Consider the following 14,499-nt stretch of genomic DNA (forward strand, 5'->3'; position numbering starts at 1 on the left):
AATTAGTCATTCATAACAATTGGTAAGACCAAGCAACATAGCTGGGATGTGTGGCAAAAGGTTGTGGAGCTTCACAAAATGGGAAGTGTCTATAAGAAAATAGCACAAGCATTGAAAATGCCCATTTCCACCATCTGAGCAATAATTAATAAGTTCCAGTAAACTGGAAATGTTATGAATCAACCTGGAAGAGGACGTGTGTCTATATCGTCTCAATGCACTGTGAAGAGGACGGTTCGAGTGGCCAAAAAATCTCCAAGGATCACAGCTGGAGAGCTGCAGAAGTTAGTTGCATCTTTGGAGTCAGAAAGTCTCCAAAACTACAATCCGAAGTCACCTACATCACCACGAGTTGTTTGGAAGGGTTTCAAGAAAAAAGCCTCTACTCTCATCAAAAAACAAACTCAAGTGTCTTCAGTCTGCCAGACACTACTGGAACTTCAAATGGGATCGGGTTCTATGGTCAGATGAAACCAGAATAGAGCTTTGTGCTAATAAACACCAGAGGTGGTTTTGGCACACACAGGGAGGTAGACTTATGGAAAAGTACCTCATGCCCACGGTTAAATATGGTGGTGGCTCTTTAATGTTTTGGGGCTGTTTTTCTGTCAGAGGACCTGGACATTTTGTTAGGATACATGGCATCATGGACTCTATCAAGTATCAACAGATATTAAATGAAAACCTGACTGCCCTGCCATGACCATCCCAGTCCCCTGACTTGAAACCCATAGAAAACCTGTGCGGTGAACTGAAGAGGAGAGTCCACTAACGTGGGCCACAAAATTTGAAGGATCTGGAGAGATTCTGTATGGAGGAACGTCCTCAGATCCCTTGCCATGTATTCTCCAACCTCATCAGACACTATAGGAGAAAACTCAGAGCTGTTATCTTGGCTAAGGGAAGTATAGACTAAAAGCGTGCCAATAATTGTTACACACCTATATTTAAAAAATAAATATTTTGGATAAACCTGTGTTTTGTTTACAATTGTTTGATATCCATGAGAATTTTTGTGATTTTTTTTTAAACAAAATATCAAAAGGTTAAACAATAAATGCAATTTTTCACAGCCTTCTTTGCTCATATTTACCAAAGGTGCCAATATTAGTGGAGGGCACTGTATATCATGTTTTTACTTGCAGTACCTTGTAGAGCCAGTAGGTTCACACAGCATAGCCGAGCTCAGATGTACAGATGCTAATCTATGAATGTTTTCATTTAAATGGCAGCAGTGATACAGTTTAAGACTTCCTGATTCATTATGTAGTCTTATCTGAAAACTGTACACAACTGCACATTATCTCACGTCAGTCATTTCAGATCTGATTTACATTTTAAAAAAAAAACATTCATATCTAGTAATGAATGTGATTAATTGACGTTATTATACAAAGAGTTTATTTGTTCTTCAGCAGGTATGCGACTTTCATTTTAAATGATTAGCAGTTAAGACATGAAACATTATTGTGGTTTGGTTTCTATTCTAGTTGAGCTGTGTGAGAAATGAGGAAATGCTGCCATTCACATTCTCAGTAAAGCCAAAATTAAAACAGCCACACGTGCATGTTCTCACTCTAGTTTCTGTGGTAAACACCAACAGCACTCAGTGAGCTGAGCTAAAAGTAAAAGATAAACACTTTGTGTAAAGGACATTAGACGTTGGATGTTGACTAACTTCCTTTTACTTAATTCTGATAAAACAGAAATACTTTTATTAGGCCCACGTGTAGCTAGAAGTAATCTTTCTGATCACATGGTTACTCTGGATGGTCTTTCTGTTTCATCATGTGATATCATCTGATCATCTGATGCTCATGTAGATAATATTATCGTCTGATGCTCATGTAGATAATATTACTAGGATAGCTTTCTTTCATCTCAGAAATATTTCTAAGATAAGAAACATATTGTCACTACATGATGCGGAAATACTAGTTCATGCATTCGTCACCTCTAGATTAGATTACTGTAATGCCTTACTGTCTGGATGTTCCAGTAGGAATATAAATAAGCTCCAGTTAGTCCAGAATGCAGCTGCTAGAGTCCTAATTAGAACTAGAGGATACGACCATATCACACCAATATTATCAGTACTGCATTGGCTCCCAGTAAAATCTCGCATTAACTATAAAATACTTTTATTAACCTATAAAGCACTAAACGGTCTCGCGCCACAATATCTAAGCGACCTTTTGGTTTTCTATGATCCGCCACGCCTACTTAGATCAAAAGATGCAGGCTATTTGACGGTACCTCGAATAGTGAAGGCTACAGCAGGGGGAAGAGCCTTCGCTTATAGAGCCCCACTGTTATGGAACAGTCTTCCAATTAGTGTTCGGGACTCAGACACAGTCTCAGTGTTTAAGTATAGGCTTAAAACGTATTTGTTTACTCAAGCCTACCCTGACAAGATTCTATTTTACTACTTCGCAGTCATAATAATCTTTTTTCTCGCTCTCTTTTTGCCGAGCCCCACACGAATTTATGGAGATACTAGAGATCCAGATCCTTTCTGCCTCTGGATGGAGCTCAAATCTTCTCTAATTCCAGATTGCTGGGACTACGGCTGCTCCTAACGCCATACAGACTTCATATGAATCCATAATGAACTTTTTCACACTATGTGTTGTTACCCAGATGATGATGGGTTCCCTTCTGAGTCGGGTTCCTCTCAAGGTTTCTTCCTCTTAAAACATCTTAGGGAGTTTTTCCTCGCCACCGTTGCCACTCAGTGGCTTGCTCAGTTGGGATAAATTCACACCTTTAATATCTGTATACCGTGTTGATATTTCTGTAAAGCTGCTTTGAGACAATGTCTATTGTAAAAAGCACTATACAAATAAAATTGAATTGAAATTGAATTGAAAACATAATGTTAGATGTCACTGCAGCATACATTAAAGACCTAAACATGAATTAGTGATGGGGATTAATAAATATAAAAGATCTAAACACACATTAACTATGGGGATTAATAAATATAAAAGATCTAAACACTTGTTTATGGGATTAGTACATACAGTCATAGTCATTAGTACATAGTACAGAGGAACTGTACAAGTTCAGGAGTTGAATAAAGTTATGTTCTGCAAATTGTTGTTATAATTTCTGGGTTCACATGAAAAGAGCACATCAACTTTGACCAGAACAGAAGTCTTTCTCTCTTTCTCTCTGTGTGTAAGAACACAGGAAGTGTAGTGGCTTTAACACAGACCACTGATCAGTCAGTCCTTCATCAGTGTGACAGGATGGAGCTCCGTCCACTCCGTGTGATGATCTGTGAGTAAATGTTTTCTTTGTGTCTTCATTAGAGTGAGTGGCGGCTTAAAACAATATGTTCAGATGAAGTCTAATGTCCTGTGTGATGAGGTTAATATGTGATTAGAACATTTTTGTAAGAGTCTCTGATATGATTGTTGGGTCAGTGTACATCCATATCAGTTGTGTGAGTTAGTTCATTTGAGTTGAGCCCTTGTGAGAATTTTTATTATTATTTGGTTACTGAGGTTAAGGTAAGGGTTACATTTATATGTAGAATAGTATTAATTAGTTACATTAATAATGATATCAGTGGGAGCGTACAGTACAGTCCCCTCTGAAACTATTGGAACGGCAAGGCCTATTCATTTGTTTCTGCTGTACACCAAAGACATTTGAGTTTGTGATCAAAAGATGGATATGAGACAAGAGTTTAGGATTTCAGCTTTTATTTCCTAGTATCTACCAATTGGGTGGTCTGAAAGAAATGTGCTTTGTTCTATGTCATTTAACACGTCTACATATAAATACCAGGAAACAGAAGCTGAAATTCTAACCTCTCTTGTTCTTTTCATCTTTTGATCTCAAACCCAAATGTCTTCAGTCTACAGCAATAACAATAACTTGGCCTGCTGTTCCAATGGTGTCAGAGGGGACAAAATATTTTTTATTTTCAGCATAGTTTATGTGGATTGCTGTTAATTGCGTGTGTCCTCACTGCAGCCTGTAGTGTAATGACATTAGATTAGATATACTACGTACTGGATGTTATAACCTTAACACTAACCCCAACCCTAACCATAGATGGATAACAGTGACATACTGTTTCTGCCATTGGCGCATACGTGTTACAACATACATTACGTAGGAGATCTATTCCAATGCAATCTAATCTAATCTAATCACACTACAGACTGCAGTGTCCTTTGGTTCATTTTAGTGCATATGTGTAGAATCTAAAATCTTCAGGATTTGGGTGTTATTTTGGGTTGTAGAGTGTCTGTGGTGACGTGAAGTTTTTTTCTGAGCATGAATCAGATTTTGGTTCATGATATTTTTGGGGGCTTTTATCATGGATGAACATTTTCTGTTTCTTAGAAGGTATGAAAGGAAGAGAACATGATCAGAGTGTTATGTGGTTAGTTTTAAATAAATAAATAAAAGATGGTGTTGATAAGTTGTGTGTGAGCGTGTTTGTGTGGTAAGAACTGCGGCTGCATCCGAAATGGCATCCTGTGACAGGTCTACTGCATTAGATTCAGTAGCCTATCTGCTGCATTAGATTCAGTACCTACTGCAATAGATTCAGTACCTGCTAAATTAGATTCAGTACCTGCTACATTAGATTCAGTACCTACTGCATTAGCTTCAGTACCTGCTACATTAGATTCAGTACCTACTGCATTAGCTTCAGTACCTGCTACATTCGATTCAGTACCTATTGCATTAGATTCACTACTTGCTACATTCGATTCAGTACCTACTGCTCGGTCGTTGATACAGTACAGTACTGATCAGTAGTAAGTGGTAAGCATGAATACAAATGGGACATACTACTTGGTGTCGATTCTGACAACTCGTCCGTGCCAGACTTATTGCATTATGGCAGAGGTTCTCAACCTTTTGTAATTAAAGCCCCCCCAAGCCTTCCCTATCTTGTGGCACCTCCCCCCCCCATATTAGAGGAGACCAGGTATAATTATGATCTATTCTACACTATATATATATATATATATATATATATATATATATATATATATATATATACATACACAGTATCTCACAAAAGTGAGTACACCCCTCACATTTTTGTAAATATTTGATTATATCTTTTCATGTGACAACACTGAAGAAATGACACTTTGCTACAATGTAAAGTAGTGAGTGTACAGCTTGTGTAACAGTGTAAATTTGCCGTCCCCTCAAAATAACTCAACACACAGCCATTAATGTCTAAACCGCTGGCAACAAAAGTGAGTACAGCCCTAAGTGAAAATGTCCAAATTGGACCAAAAGTGTCAATATTTTTTGTGGCCACCATTATTTTTCAGCACTGCCTTAACCCTCTTGGGCATGGAGTTCACCAGAGCTTCACAGGTTGCCACTGGAGTCCTCTTCCACTCCTCCATGACCACATCACGGAGCTAGTGGATGTTAGAGACCTTGTGCTCCTCCACCGTCCGTTTGAGGATGTCCCACAGATGCTCAAGAGGGTTTAGGTCTGGAGACATGCTTGACCAGTCCATCACCTTCACCCTCAACTTGTTTAGCAAGGCATTGGTCGTCTTGGAGGTGTGTTTGCGGTCGTTATCATGCTGGAATACTGCATACTGGTCATGCTCTGCTTCAGTATTTCACAGTACATGTTGGCATTCATGGTTCCCTCAATGAACTGTAGCTCCCCAGTGCCGGCAGCACTCATGCAGCCCCAGACCATGACACTCCCACCACCATGCTTGACTGTAGACAAGACACGCTTGTCTTTGTACTCCTCACCTGGTTGCTGCCACACACGCTTGACACCATCTGAACTAAATAAATTTATCTTGGTCTCATCAGACCACAGGACATGGTTCCAGTAATCCATGTCCTTAGTCTGCTTGTCTTCAGCACACTGTTTCGGGCTTTCTTGTGCATCATCTTTAGAAGAGGCTTCCTTCTGGGACGACAGCCATGCAAACCAACTGGATGCAGTGTGCGGCGTATGGTCTGAGCACTGACAGGCTGACCCCCCACCCCTTCAACCTCTGCAGCAATGCTGGCAGCACTCATACGTCTATTTCCCAAAAACAACCTCTGGATATGACGCTGAGCACATGCACTCAAATTCTTTGGTCGACCATGGCGAGGTCTGAGTGGAACCTGTCCTGTTAAACCGCTGTATGGTCTTGGCCACCATGTTGCAGCTCAGTGTCAGGGCCTTGGCAATCTTCTTATAGCCTAAGCCATCTTTATGTACAGCAACAATTCTTTTTTTCAGATCCTCAGAGAGTTCTTTGCCATGAGGTGCCATGTTGAACTTTCAGTGACCAGTTTGAGGGAGTGTGAGAGCGATGACACCAAATTTAACACACCTGCTCCCCATTCACACCTGAGACCTTGTAACACTAACAAGTCACATGACACCAGGGAGGGAAAATGGCTAATTGGGAACATTTTGGACATTTTCACTTAGGGGTGTACTCACATTTGCAGCCAGCGGTTTAGACATTAATGGCTGTGTGATGAGTTATTTTGAGGGGACGGCAAATTTACACTGTTACACAAGCTGTACACTCACTACTTTACATTGTAGCACAGTGTCATTTCTTCAGTGTTGTCACATGAAAAGATATAATCAAACATTTACAAAAATGTGAGGGGTGTACTCACTTTTGTGATATATATATATATATATATATATATATATATATATATATATATATATAATATGTTTTTGATAGATAGATAGATAGATAGATAGATAGATAGATAGATTATTTTATTTTTGCTTTCGTGTTTTTGTACTTTTTTATTACTTTTCATAACTTTTATTACATTTATAAAGCTATATAACGGACGGGTATTGAACATGAATGATATAAAGTGTTCCTGAACACTATGAATACTTTGAACAAGAGAACTATGTAAAACATGTTGCATTCCATTCATCTTACATTCTAAAAACATTCACATTGGGAAGAAGGGCGTGTCTCATTATCCATGACATTGTTAAATCTCCGGCTCTCGGCCCCTCACTGAACAGAGCAGATTCAGAGAGAGGTGTGAGTGCAGCATGAAAGCAAGACCTCGTGCTTGCAGGACAGTACTGGCCACAATTGGAAAGTTGCTAAGGTTTGTCCAAAAAGTCGCTAAATTTGTCACTAGGTGCTTTTTTTGCAAAAAGAATGTCGCTAAAGGGGTCTGAAAAGTCGCTAAGTTGGCAACACTGGTCTGCACTGACAGCTAGATAAAAGGCAGCTAAACTCCACCTGTACCCTGTACCCTGCACCTGTTTCTCTGTACCCGGAAAAGAGAAAATACAGAGGGAGAGAAAACACTGAGTTTTTCATTTATACTCATTCTATTTGAAAATCAATAAAATACACAGAGTACACAACTGCCCTGTCTGTGTTTTTTTTCGCGCCTCCCCAGTGGGGCCCCTGGTTGAGAACCACTGCATTATGGGATAGCACAGTGTCCAGTGCTATTATTTTTGGCGTACTACCATAGGCTGAATATCCCTACTACCCTACTACACAGTAGGTGAAAAGCAGTACACCAAAGTAGTAGCATGTCAGAATTCTCAGTATTCATAAAACAGTAGGCGAGAAATACCCGGATGACCTTCTGATTCTGCAGTATGGATCCAGTGGACACTGTGGATACTGCACTATCCCACAATGTAACGGAACTGGCACGGAAGAGCTGTCTGCACCAACATGTCGGATGTAGTATGTCCAGGTTGTATTCAGACTACACACACATACTGATCAGTACACACTACTGCACTATCCCATAATGTAATGGAATTGGCTACGTACTGCATCAACGAGCTGTAGGTACTGAATCTAATGCAGTACGTACTGTCATGGTATGCGACAGGGCCGTTTCTAGACATAGGTGAACCAGGCAGTCCTTAGGGCGACACCAGCTTGGAGGCACCGATGAGCGCCCCAACGCCCTCACCACCACCCCACTGACCCACCCACAAGTAAGAGAGTACCTGGCCTGGGCATTCGGGGCTATAGTACCACAGATTTTTTCTTTAGCCTCAAATCACTCAGTAGTGAATAATTCACCTAGTGAGCAGTTTGTCAATATGTAACTGAACATCAGTAAAATACTGAAGTGTTGTAATTTTATCTTCAGTAAATGGAGGTGAGACCAATCAGACAAGGTTTACAGGAAAATACGTGGAAATACTTGTGTCTTATTTGCTGACAGCTCTCAATTCTGCCCAAAGCCATCTCACACAGTCAGTGTGAGGGGAAAATGGATATACACTGATTTTTATTCATTTTTAACCAGTAAAGTCGCTGAAACTGAAACACTAACATCCTCTGACGTGTAAATGTCTATATGAGTTACAGTTTACGTGAACATGATACGAGCATAACACAAGGAGAGATAATGTACTCTGCATGGCTCTGTAGCAGCTAAACCCATACGATGATAGCTTAGTTAGCTTAGCTTGACACCAAACTAGCCCAGTCTTGTGTTAGAGAGCCAAATGGTTTTATATTTTATGGTCTGGTAGTCCTGCAAACAATGATAACACCTGAGGCAAGTTTTATGATAAATCCAACTTTTTATCTGATCAAGTCATACATTGACAGGTAAATTACCACAGCCTTCAATAAAAAATAGGCTACTAGCTGAGTTGAGAACGTTGAGCTGGAGAACTGGAGAACTTTATCTCAAGTTTTACTACCTGTACCACTGAGTTGGGAATTGTGATTTATATCAAGTAGGTCCATCAGCAAGGTTTTTACAAACAGATTATGAAAGTTTACTCAGATTACTCAGTCATTTTGAGTAGTTTTCAATTCTCATTCATGAAATTATGGGGACATTAAGAAAACATCATGGGAGCATTGAGAGAACATTAGGGGAACGTACTGCAAACCTATAAACATCTTTCTATTTCCATAAAGAAAACTTTAATGGCTAACAAAAAACAAACCTTAAAAATGTATGTTCTGGGAACCAAAAATTGTTAGCTGGGTATACCTGATATAATATAATCACCTGATTATACCCCTTTCTATGTATATACTGCCCCCCCAGTGGTGACAGCCTCAAAATACATGCATTACACATACATTTACAAGTGCATCTAAAAAAAAATTTACATTGTGGAAAAATTTATTTTTGCCATAATTTAATATGTATATTTTATATTCATTACACATAAAGTGAAATATTTCAAGCCTTTTTTTGTTGTTTTAATCTCGATGATTTTGAATTACAGCTCACAGAAATCAAAAATCTCAAAATATTAGAATATAGAACTTATAATACAATAATCAAAGAAACCATGGCTTCCAGAACACCTCAGCAGTGCCACAGGCTGATCGCCTCCATGCCACGGTGCATTGATACAGTAATTTGTGCAAAAGGATTAAAGCCCCGACCGCGTATTGAGTGCATAAATGAACATACCTTTCAGATGGTCGAATTTCTGTATTATAATTTTTTTTTTCTAATATTCTGAGATACTGGATTTTTGATTTCCATGAGGTGTAAGCCATATTCATTGAGATTAAAAGAAAAAAAGGCTTGAAATATTTCACTTTGTAATGAATCTAGAAAATATGAAAGTATCACTTTTTGAATTAAATTAATGAAAAAAAAGAACTTTTCTACAATATTACATTTTTTTAAGATACACCTGTATCTACAATGGCTCCTACACACCGACCCCATAATTGTTGGTGTGCAACTACAATCCTTTAAATTACCAAAGGAGCCGGAATATGTATGTGTGTATGTCTACTTTAGAGATCAGTCCTCAGTGTCTTCTAAAAACAGGCAGATTTTATTCACAGGTCTGTCCAGTAATCCTGTTTTAGTTTTGAGTTGTGCAGTTCGTATTAGTCCTCTACTGTCAGGATATGTTTGAGATATTTTGTCAAGTAGCCAAGAACTTTGTGGAGCTGCTGGATCCATGATGATCACAATATCACCAACAGCGAAGCTTCTGTGTGGTTTCGTCCACTTCTGATATTCCTGGAGCAGTGGAAGGAATTCTCTGACCCACCTTTTTCAAAAAGATCAGACAAGTATTGGACTTGTCGCTCTTTACGTGTTTATGTACAGATCACTGTCTTTAAAAAGCCTTGGTGGAAGAGGTGGTTTTGATCTCAGCTGTAAAATGTGATTGGGCGTAAGAGCTTCCAAGTTGTTTAAATCATCAGTAGCTTTGTGATGGAGAGGTCATTAAGAATAGCTTCAATTTCACAAAGGATGGTGTGAAAATTCTCATCATCCAACGATTGTTGTTGGAGAGTGGAGTACAGGACCTTCTTTACCAGATGAATGAGCCGCTCCCACACGCCACCGTGATGCGATGCAGCAGGGGGATTAAAGTCCATTTGAGTCCCTCAGATAGAAACATGTACGCAGGATTTAGTCATGATCCAGTGTGTTCAAAGCTGTCTGGAGCTCTCTTTCTGCTCCAATGAAATGTGTGCCATTATCAAACTTTAATGCATGAGTCTCGGCCATTTTTTATTCTCCCATCTTGCCCTGTAGACGTTGACAAAGAAACATTCTGAAATTATTTTTCTACAGGCAGAGTTTCAATTTATAACTCATTACCTTTTTTGAAGTGTTGACATGTGGTTTCCTCCAGCATGACCTAGTTTTTATGAACATGTGGCCAGATGAGTTTGGATACATGGTGTTCCTTTGACAAGATAACAGGACGTTTCATCTCTTCTGGCATCGCTGCTCTACTAAGTCCTCCACCAACTTTGAGCATACCATCCATCAACACTGGATGAAGGTTATGAATATCACAGCTGCTCTTTACTCCAGATCTTCCATTTTGCAAGGCAGCAATCTCTCCCTTGTGCGTTTCTTGTTGAGAAAATCTGATGATTGCCGAATCTGCAACAGCAAGATCTTCTACTTCTACTTTGACCATGTAATCCAGCCTTGCAGATCTTCATTTCCCTTTTGACTCTGTCCTGCTCTGTGATAGGATCACCTGTTTCAGAAGAAAGTGAAGACTGAATGAACCTTCTATATTGTCTTAGCTTTAAGAGAACATCTTTGAACTTTAAAAGCCATGCCAGTTTTCAGTTTTACACTCGACAGTCATCCTCATAGACATTTTTTTCAGAGAAATTTTTTCAGTATGTTGCACAGTCCAAGCCTGAATGTGTTCATTTACCTGTACGTGCTACTGAGATCGGGTTTTTTTCCTCATAGGAAGCGCAGCGCAGCGCGCGTTAGAACATGTGAGCGCGCGTGGACGAGCAAGGTGCGCGAGCACCTGCTTTTCCTTTGGTGACATTCGTGACATTTGGACACGTGCATTTGTTATGTTTTGTTATGTCTCCTCCCTGTTCTGTCATTGGCTATTGTTTCACGCGTGTCTGAATTGCCCTCAACCGTCAGCCATTACGAGGCTGATTATGTTTGTGTATATATACCGCGCGCCTCCCAGCACACAGCGCGGAATGTTCTGTTCAGTTCACGCTGGTTTCTCCGCTCCCAGTTCATAGTCCATGTCAGGTTTCATGTTTAGATTCGTTTGTTTAGTTCACGCTGGTTTCTCCGCTCCCAGTTCATAGTCATAGTTTATGTTTCATGTTTTGTATCTCGACCTGTTTTCGGTGACCACGACATCGTTTCCTGCCTTGCCCCCTGTAGGCCTGTTTGCCGATCGCCTGACCTCTCGCATGTTTTGGATCACGTTTTGGATTTACCTGCCTGTGTTTCTCATTAAATAAAACTGTTCCTACTGCACTTGCATCCGTCCCTATCTCCCTTACGTCACGAGACGTGACATTAAACATGAGACAGTAATGAGCAGCATAGTGACCTGAGTGAAAATAGCTTTTTCTAAACACCATTCATTATTGAAACAGGTCGATATATTGCATTTCTTATAGCTGAAGTGAAACTAAATATAGATTTTTTGCAGTATATGACATTGTTCTCATTTGTCTTCTTAAAGAAAAGAAACAAGTCAGCGTTACATCATATTCTCTGTTCCTCTTCCCTTTTTAGTGCTTATTTCACTTATCCGAGTCGGACAAGCTCAAGGTGATTTATACATATTTTATTGCCCATGTTGTGTACATGTTGGATTTGTATTAAGGTGGAGAAGATTGTTTGTACATTGTCATGCAGAATTTAAGTTGTTTACATTGACAGTGTGTGTTTGCTTTTTGACTTTTCCAGCAGTGATTAAACCAGTTCTGTCTGTGGAGCCGAATTCACCTCAAATATTCAGAGGAGAGACGGTTACACTCACATGTAGTATTTCGGGATGGAGTGGACCGTACTGCTGGAACAAAGATCGTGTTTATAGTCACAGATCTGCTGAAAATTACTACACTATAAAAGTAGATCAGAGTCACAAATACAGCTGTTACGGGTCTATTGATGGACGGTCAACGCTACTGAGTAATGAAGTGACTCTCTCAGTGATAGGTACATGTCTGATCTTACACTCCTGTAACATGCACTGATACACATAATCATTACAAAACACACTGATTAAATATCAGATGGTCAGAGAAGGGTGTGTTTGATTGATTTGATGTATTTGTTGTAACTGTACAGAGAGACCAAAAGCCGTTCTGACTCTGCAGCCTGATGGACAGATATTCAGTGGACAGGAAGTCACTTTCACATGTGAAATACGAGGACATGCAGACACTGAGTGGATGTACAACTGGAATAAAGATGGTGTCCAAATATCCTCCTACACTGAGAACAGTAAATATTCATTCACTCCTGTAGAGTCTCTCAGCGCTAAATACACCTGCAGCGGACGGAGAAGAAGCGACTCTCAGACCTCAGAGACCAGCAACACTGTTACACTCACTGTGTCAGGTGTGTGTGTGTGTGTGAGAATCTCTTCCTCACACCAATATTTATTAACTTCAGCATCACATCACTACATGCAGTGTGGATTAAGTTCACAAGATTTATTTAAAATGTCACAGATCCGGAAAAAAACAACGTTTAGTTACTTATCCTGTGTCTAGTAATGATTAATGGTGTAGTTGTACATTCACTGTGTCACAAATCATCTGATTAAGATGATAAAACTCTTCTTGATGTTGTAAAGAGGAAAACTTTAATATCATCATCATTTCATATCAACAGAAAAACCCAAACCGACTGTGAGAGTGAATCCTCAGAGCTCCGTCTACACTGGAGACAGAGTTACTCTGAACTGTAATCTGCTGTCTAATGGATGGACTTTTCTCTGGTATAAAGATCGAGTCCAAGTAGCTGAAGACACCAACATACTTCATGATACAGTCTCTAATGCAGGAGAAACAGTGTATCAGTGTAAAGCACGCAGAGGAAACTACGACTCAGAGCTCAGTGATCCAGTTACAGTTACAGTTAGAGGTACGTCATGATTTCTGCTCTCTCACTGCATGATTTAAGTTATTTCTTATTATATTTTAGATATTTATAAAGCCTGTCATTCATGAACAGTAGAGCAAAAGTTAAAGTAAAGTACCGCTGAGTGTGTGTTCATCAGGAAGAGAATCTCTGTTATAAGAGATACAGACTATCAGATATCAGTGTTATGTAGGGATAATAAATCTCATGGTAGTAGAAAGATGGAAATTATAATTACACAGCACTCATGTTAATCAGACTCATGATGGTGTTTATAACTGTAACTGAAACACAGACATTAGTGCTGAAACACTCACTACAGAATATTAAATTATGATCAGTATAGAAAGAATGTACAGTGTGTGTCTGATACCAGAGGCCTTAAAGCTACACTGTAAATAAATCACCTGCTTCGTCTCTATAAGTGCTGACTAATCACTTTGGAAATCATACATAAGAGACCTGGAGCCAGATCACATCAGGATCTCGAGTAATTGCAGGATTTTTTTTCTTTTGCTTCACTCTGCTTCCTTACCAATGACCAAAACATGGAATTATACAGAATAAAATGTGATGTCATGAATCACCTTTCATTTTATTAAACAAATCTGAATAATACTTTACTATAAATACATCTAACACGATACCAAATGATTAGAATCAGGATCTGTTGAAGATGCTGGACTTTTTGGTGCAAGTGGTTATAACTTGTCCAAAACATTTACATGTGTAATGTTACATTCTTTTCCAAAATCTTCTAAACTCTCTACACTCATGAAAACCAATCAATCAAAAGCATACTAATTATTTCAGGAAATATTTTACTATCTTTGTACAGCGCTCCCAAAACCTGTGGTGTCCATAAATCCTGATGAACAGGTGTACAGAGGAGAGACTGTCACTCTCAGATGTGACCTACAGGATGAAGAGGACTCTGACTGGATCTACAGCTGGAATAAAGATGGTTCTGGTGTCAGTAGTGAACAGGAGTACAGAATCAGTAGTGCTGAAACATCTCATGCAGGTAAATACACCTGTAGAGGAAGAGAGAGAGGAGGCTCACACTCCTCACACACCAGTGATGCTGTTACACTGACTGTATCAGGTGAGTGTGATCGTCTCTTCAGTACTCATTAACCTCAGGTTCACCTCAGCACTCAG

The 14,499-nt window shown here is 39.4% G+C and overlaps 1 protein-coding gene across 1 annotated transcript in view; it reads left to right on the forward strand.

Moving 5' to 3' along the window:
* The window catches only part of LOC128610639 (carcinoembryonic antigen-related cell adhesion molecule 5-like), a 112,574-nt gene that overhangs the window by 51,638 nt on the left and 46,437 nt on the right, over positions 1 to 14,499 (forward strand). The window contains exons 4-8 of the mRNA XM_053630060.1: positions 11,983 to 12,018; positions 12,157 to 12,408; positions 12,541 to 12,813; positions 13,090 to 13,341; positions 14,177 to 14,443. Of these exons, the coding sequence (XP_053486035.1) occupies positions 11,983 to 12,018; positions 12,157 to 12,408; positions 12,541 to 12,813; positions 13,090 to 13,341; positions 14,177 to 14,443 (1,080 nt within the window). The remainder of the gene's footprint in view (positions 1 to 11,982; positions 12,019 to 12,156; positions 12,409 to 12,540; positions 12,814 to 13,089; positions 13,342 to 14,176; positions 14,444 to 14,499) is intronic.

This window comes from Ictalurus furcatus, chromosome 7 (genome assembly GCF_023375685.1).
Source record: "Ictalurus furcatus strain D&B chromosome 7, Billie_1.0, whole genome shotgun sequence".
Taxonomy (NCBI): domain Eukaryota; kingdom Metazoa; phylum Chordata; class Actinopteri; order Siluriformes; family Ictaluridae; genus Ictalurus; species Ictalurus furcatus.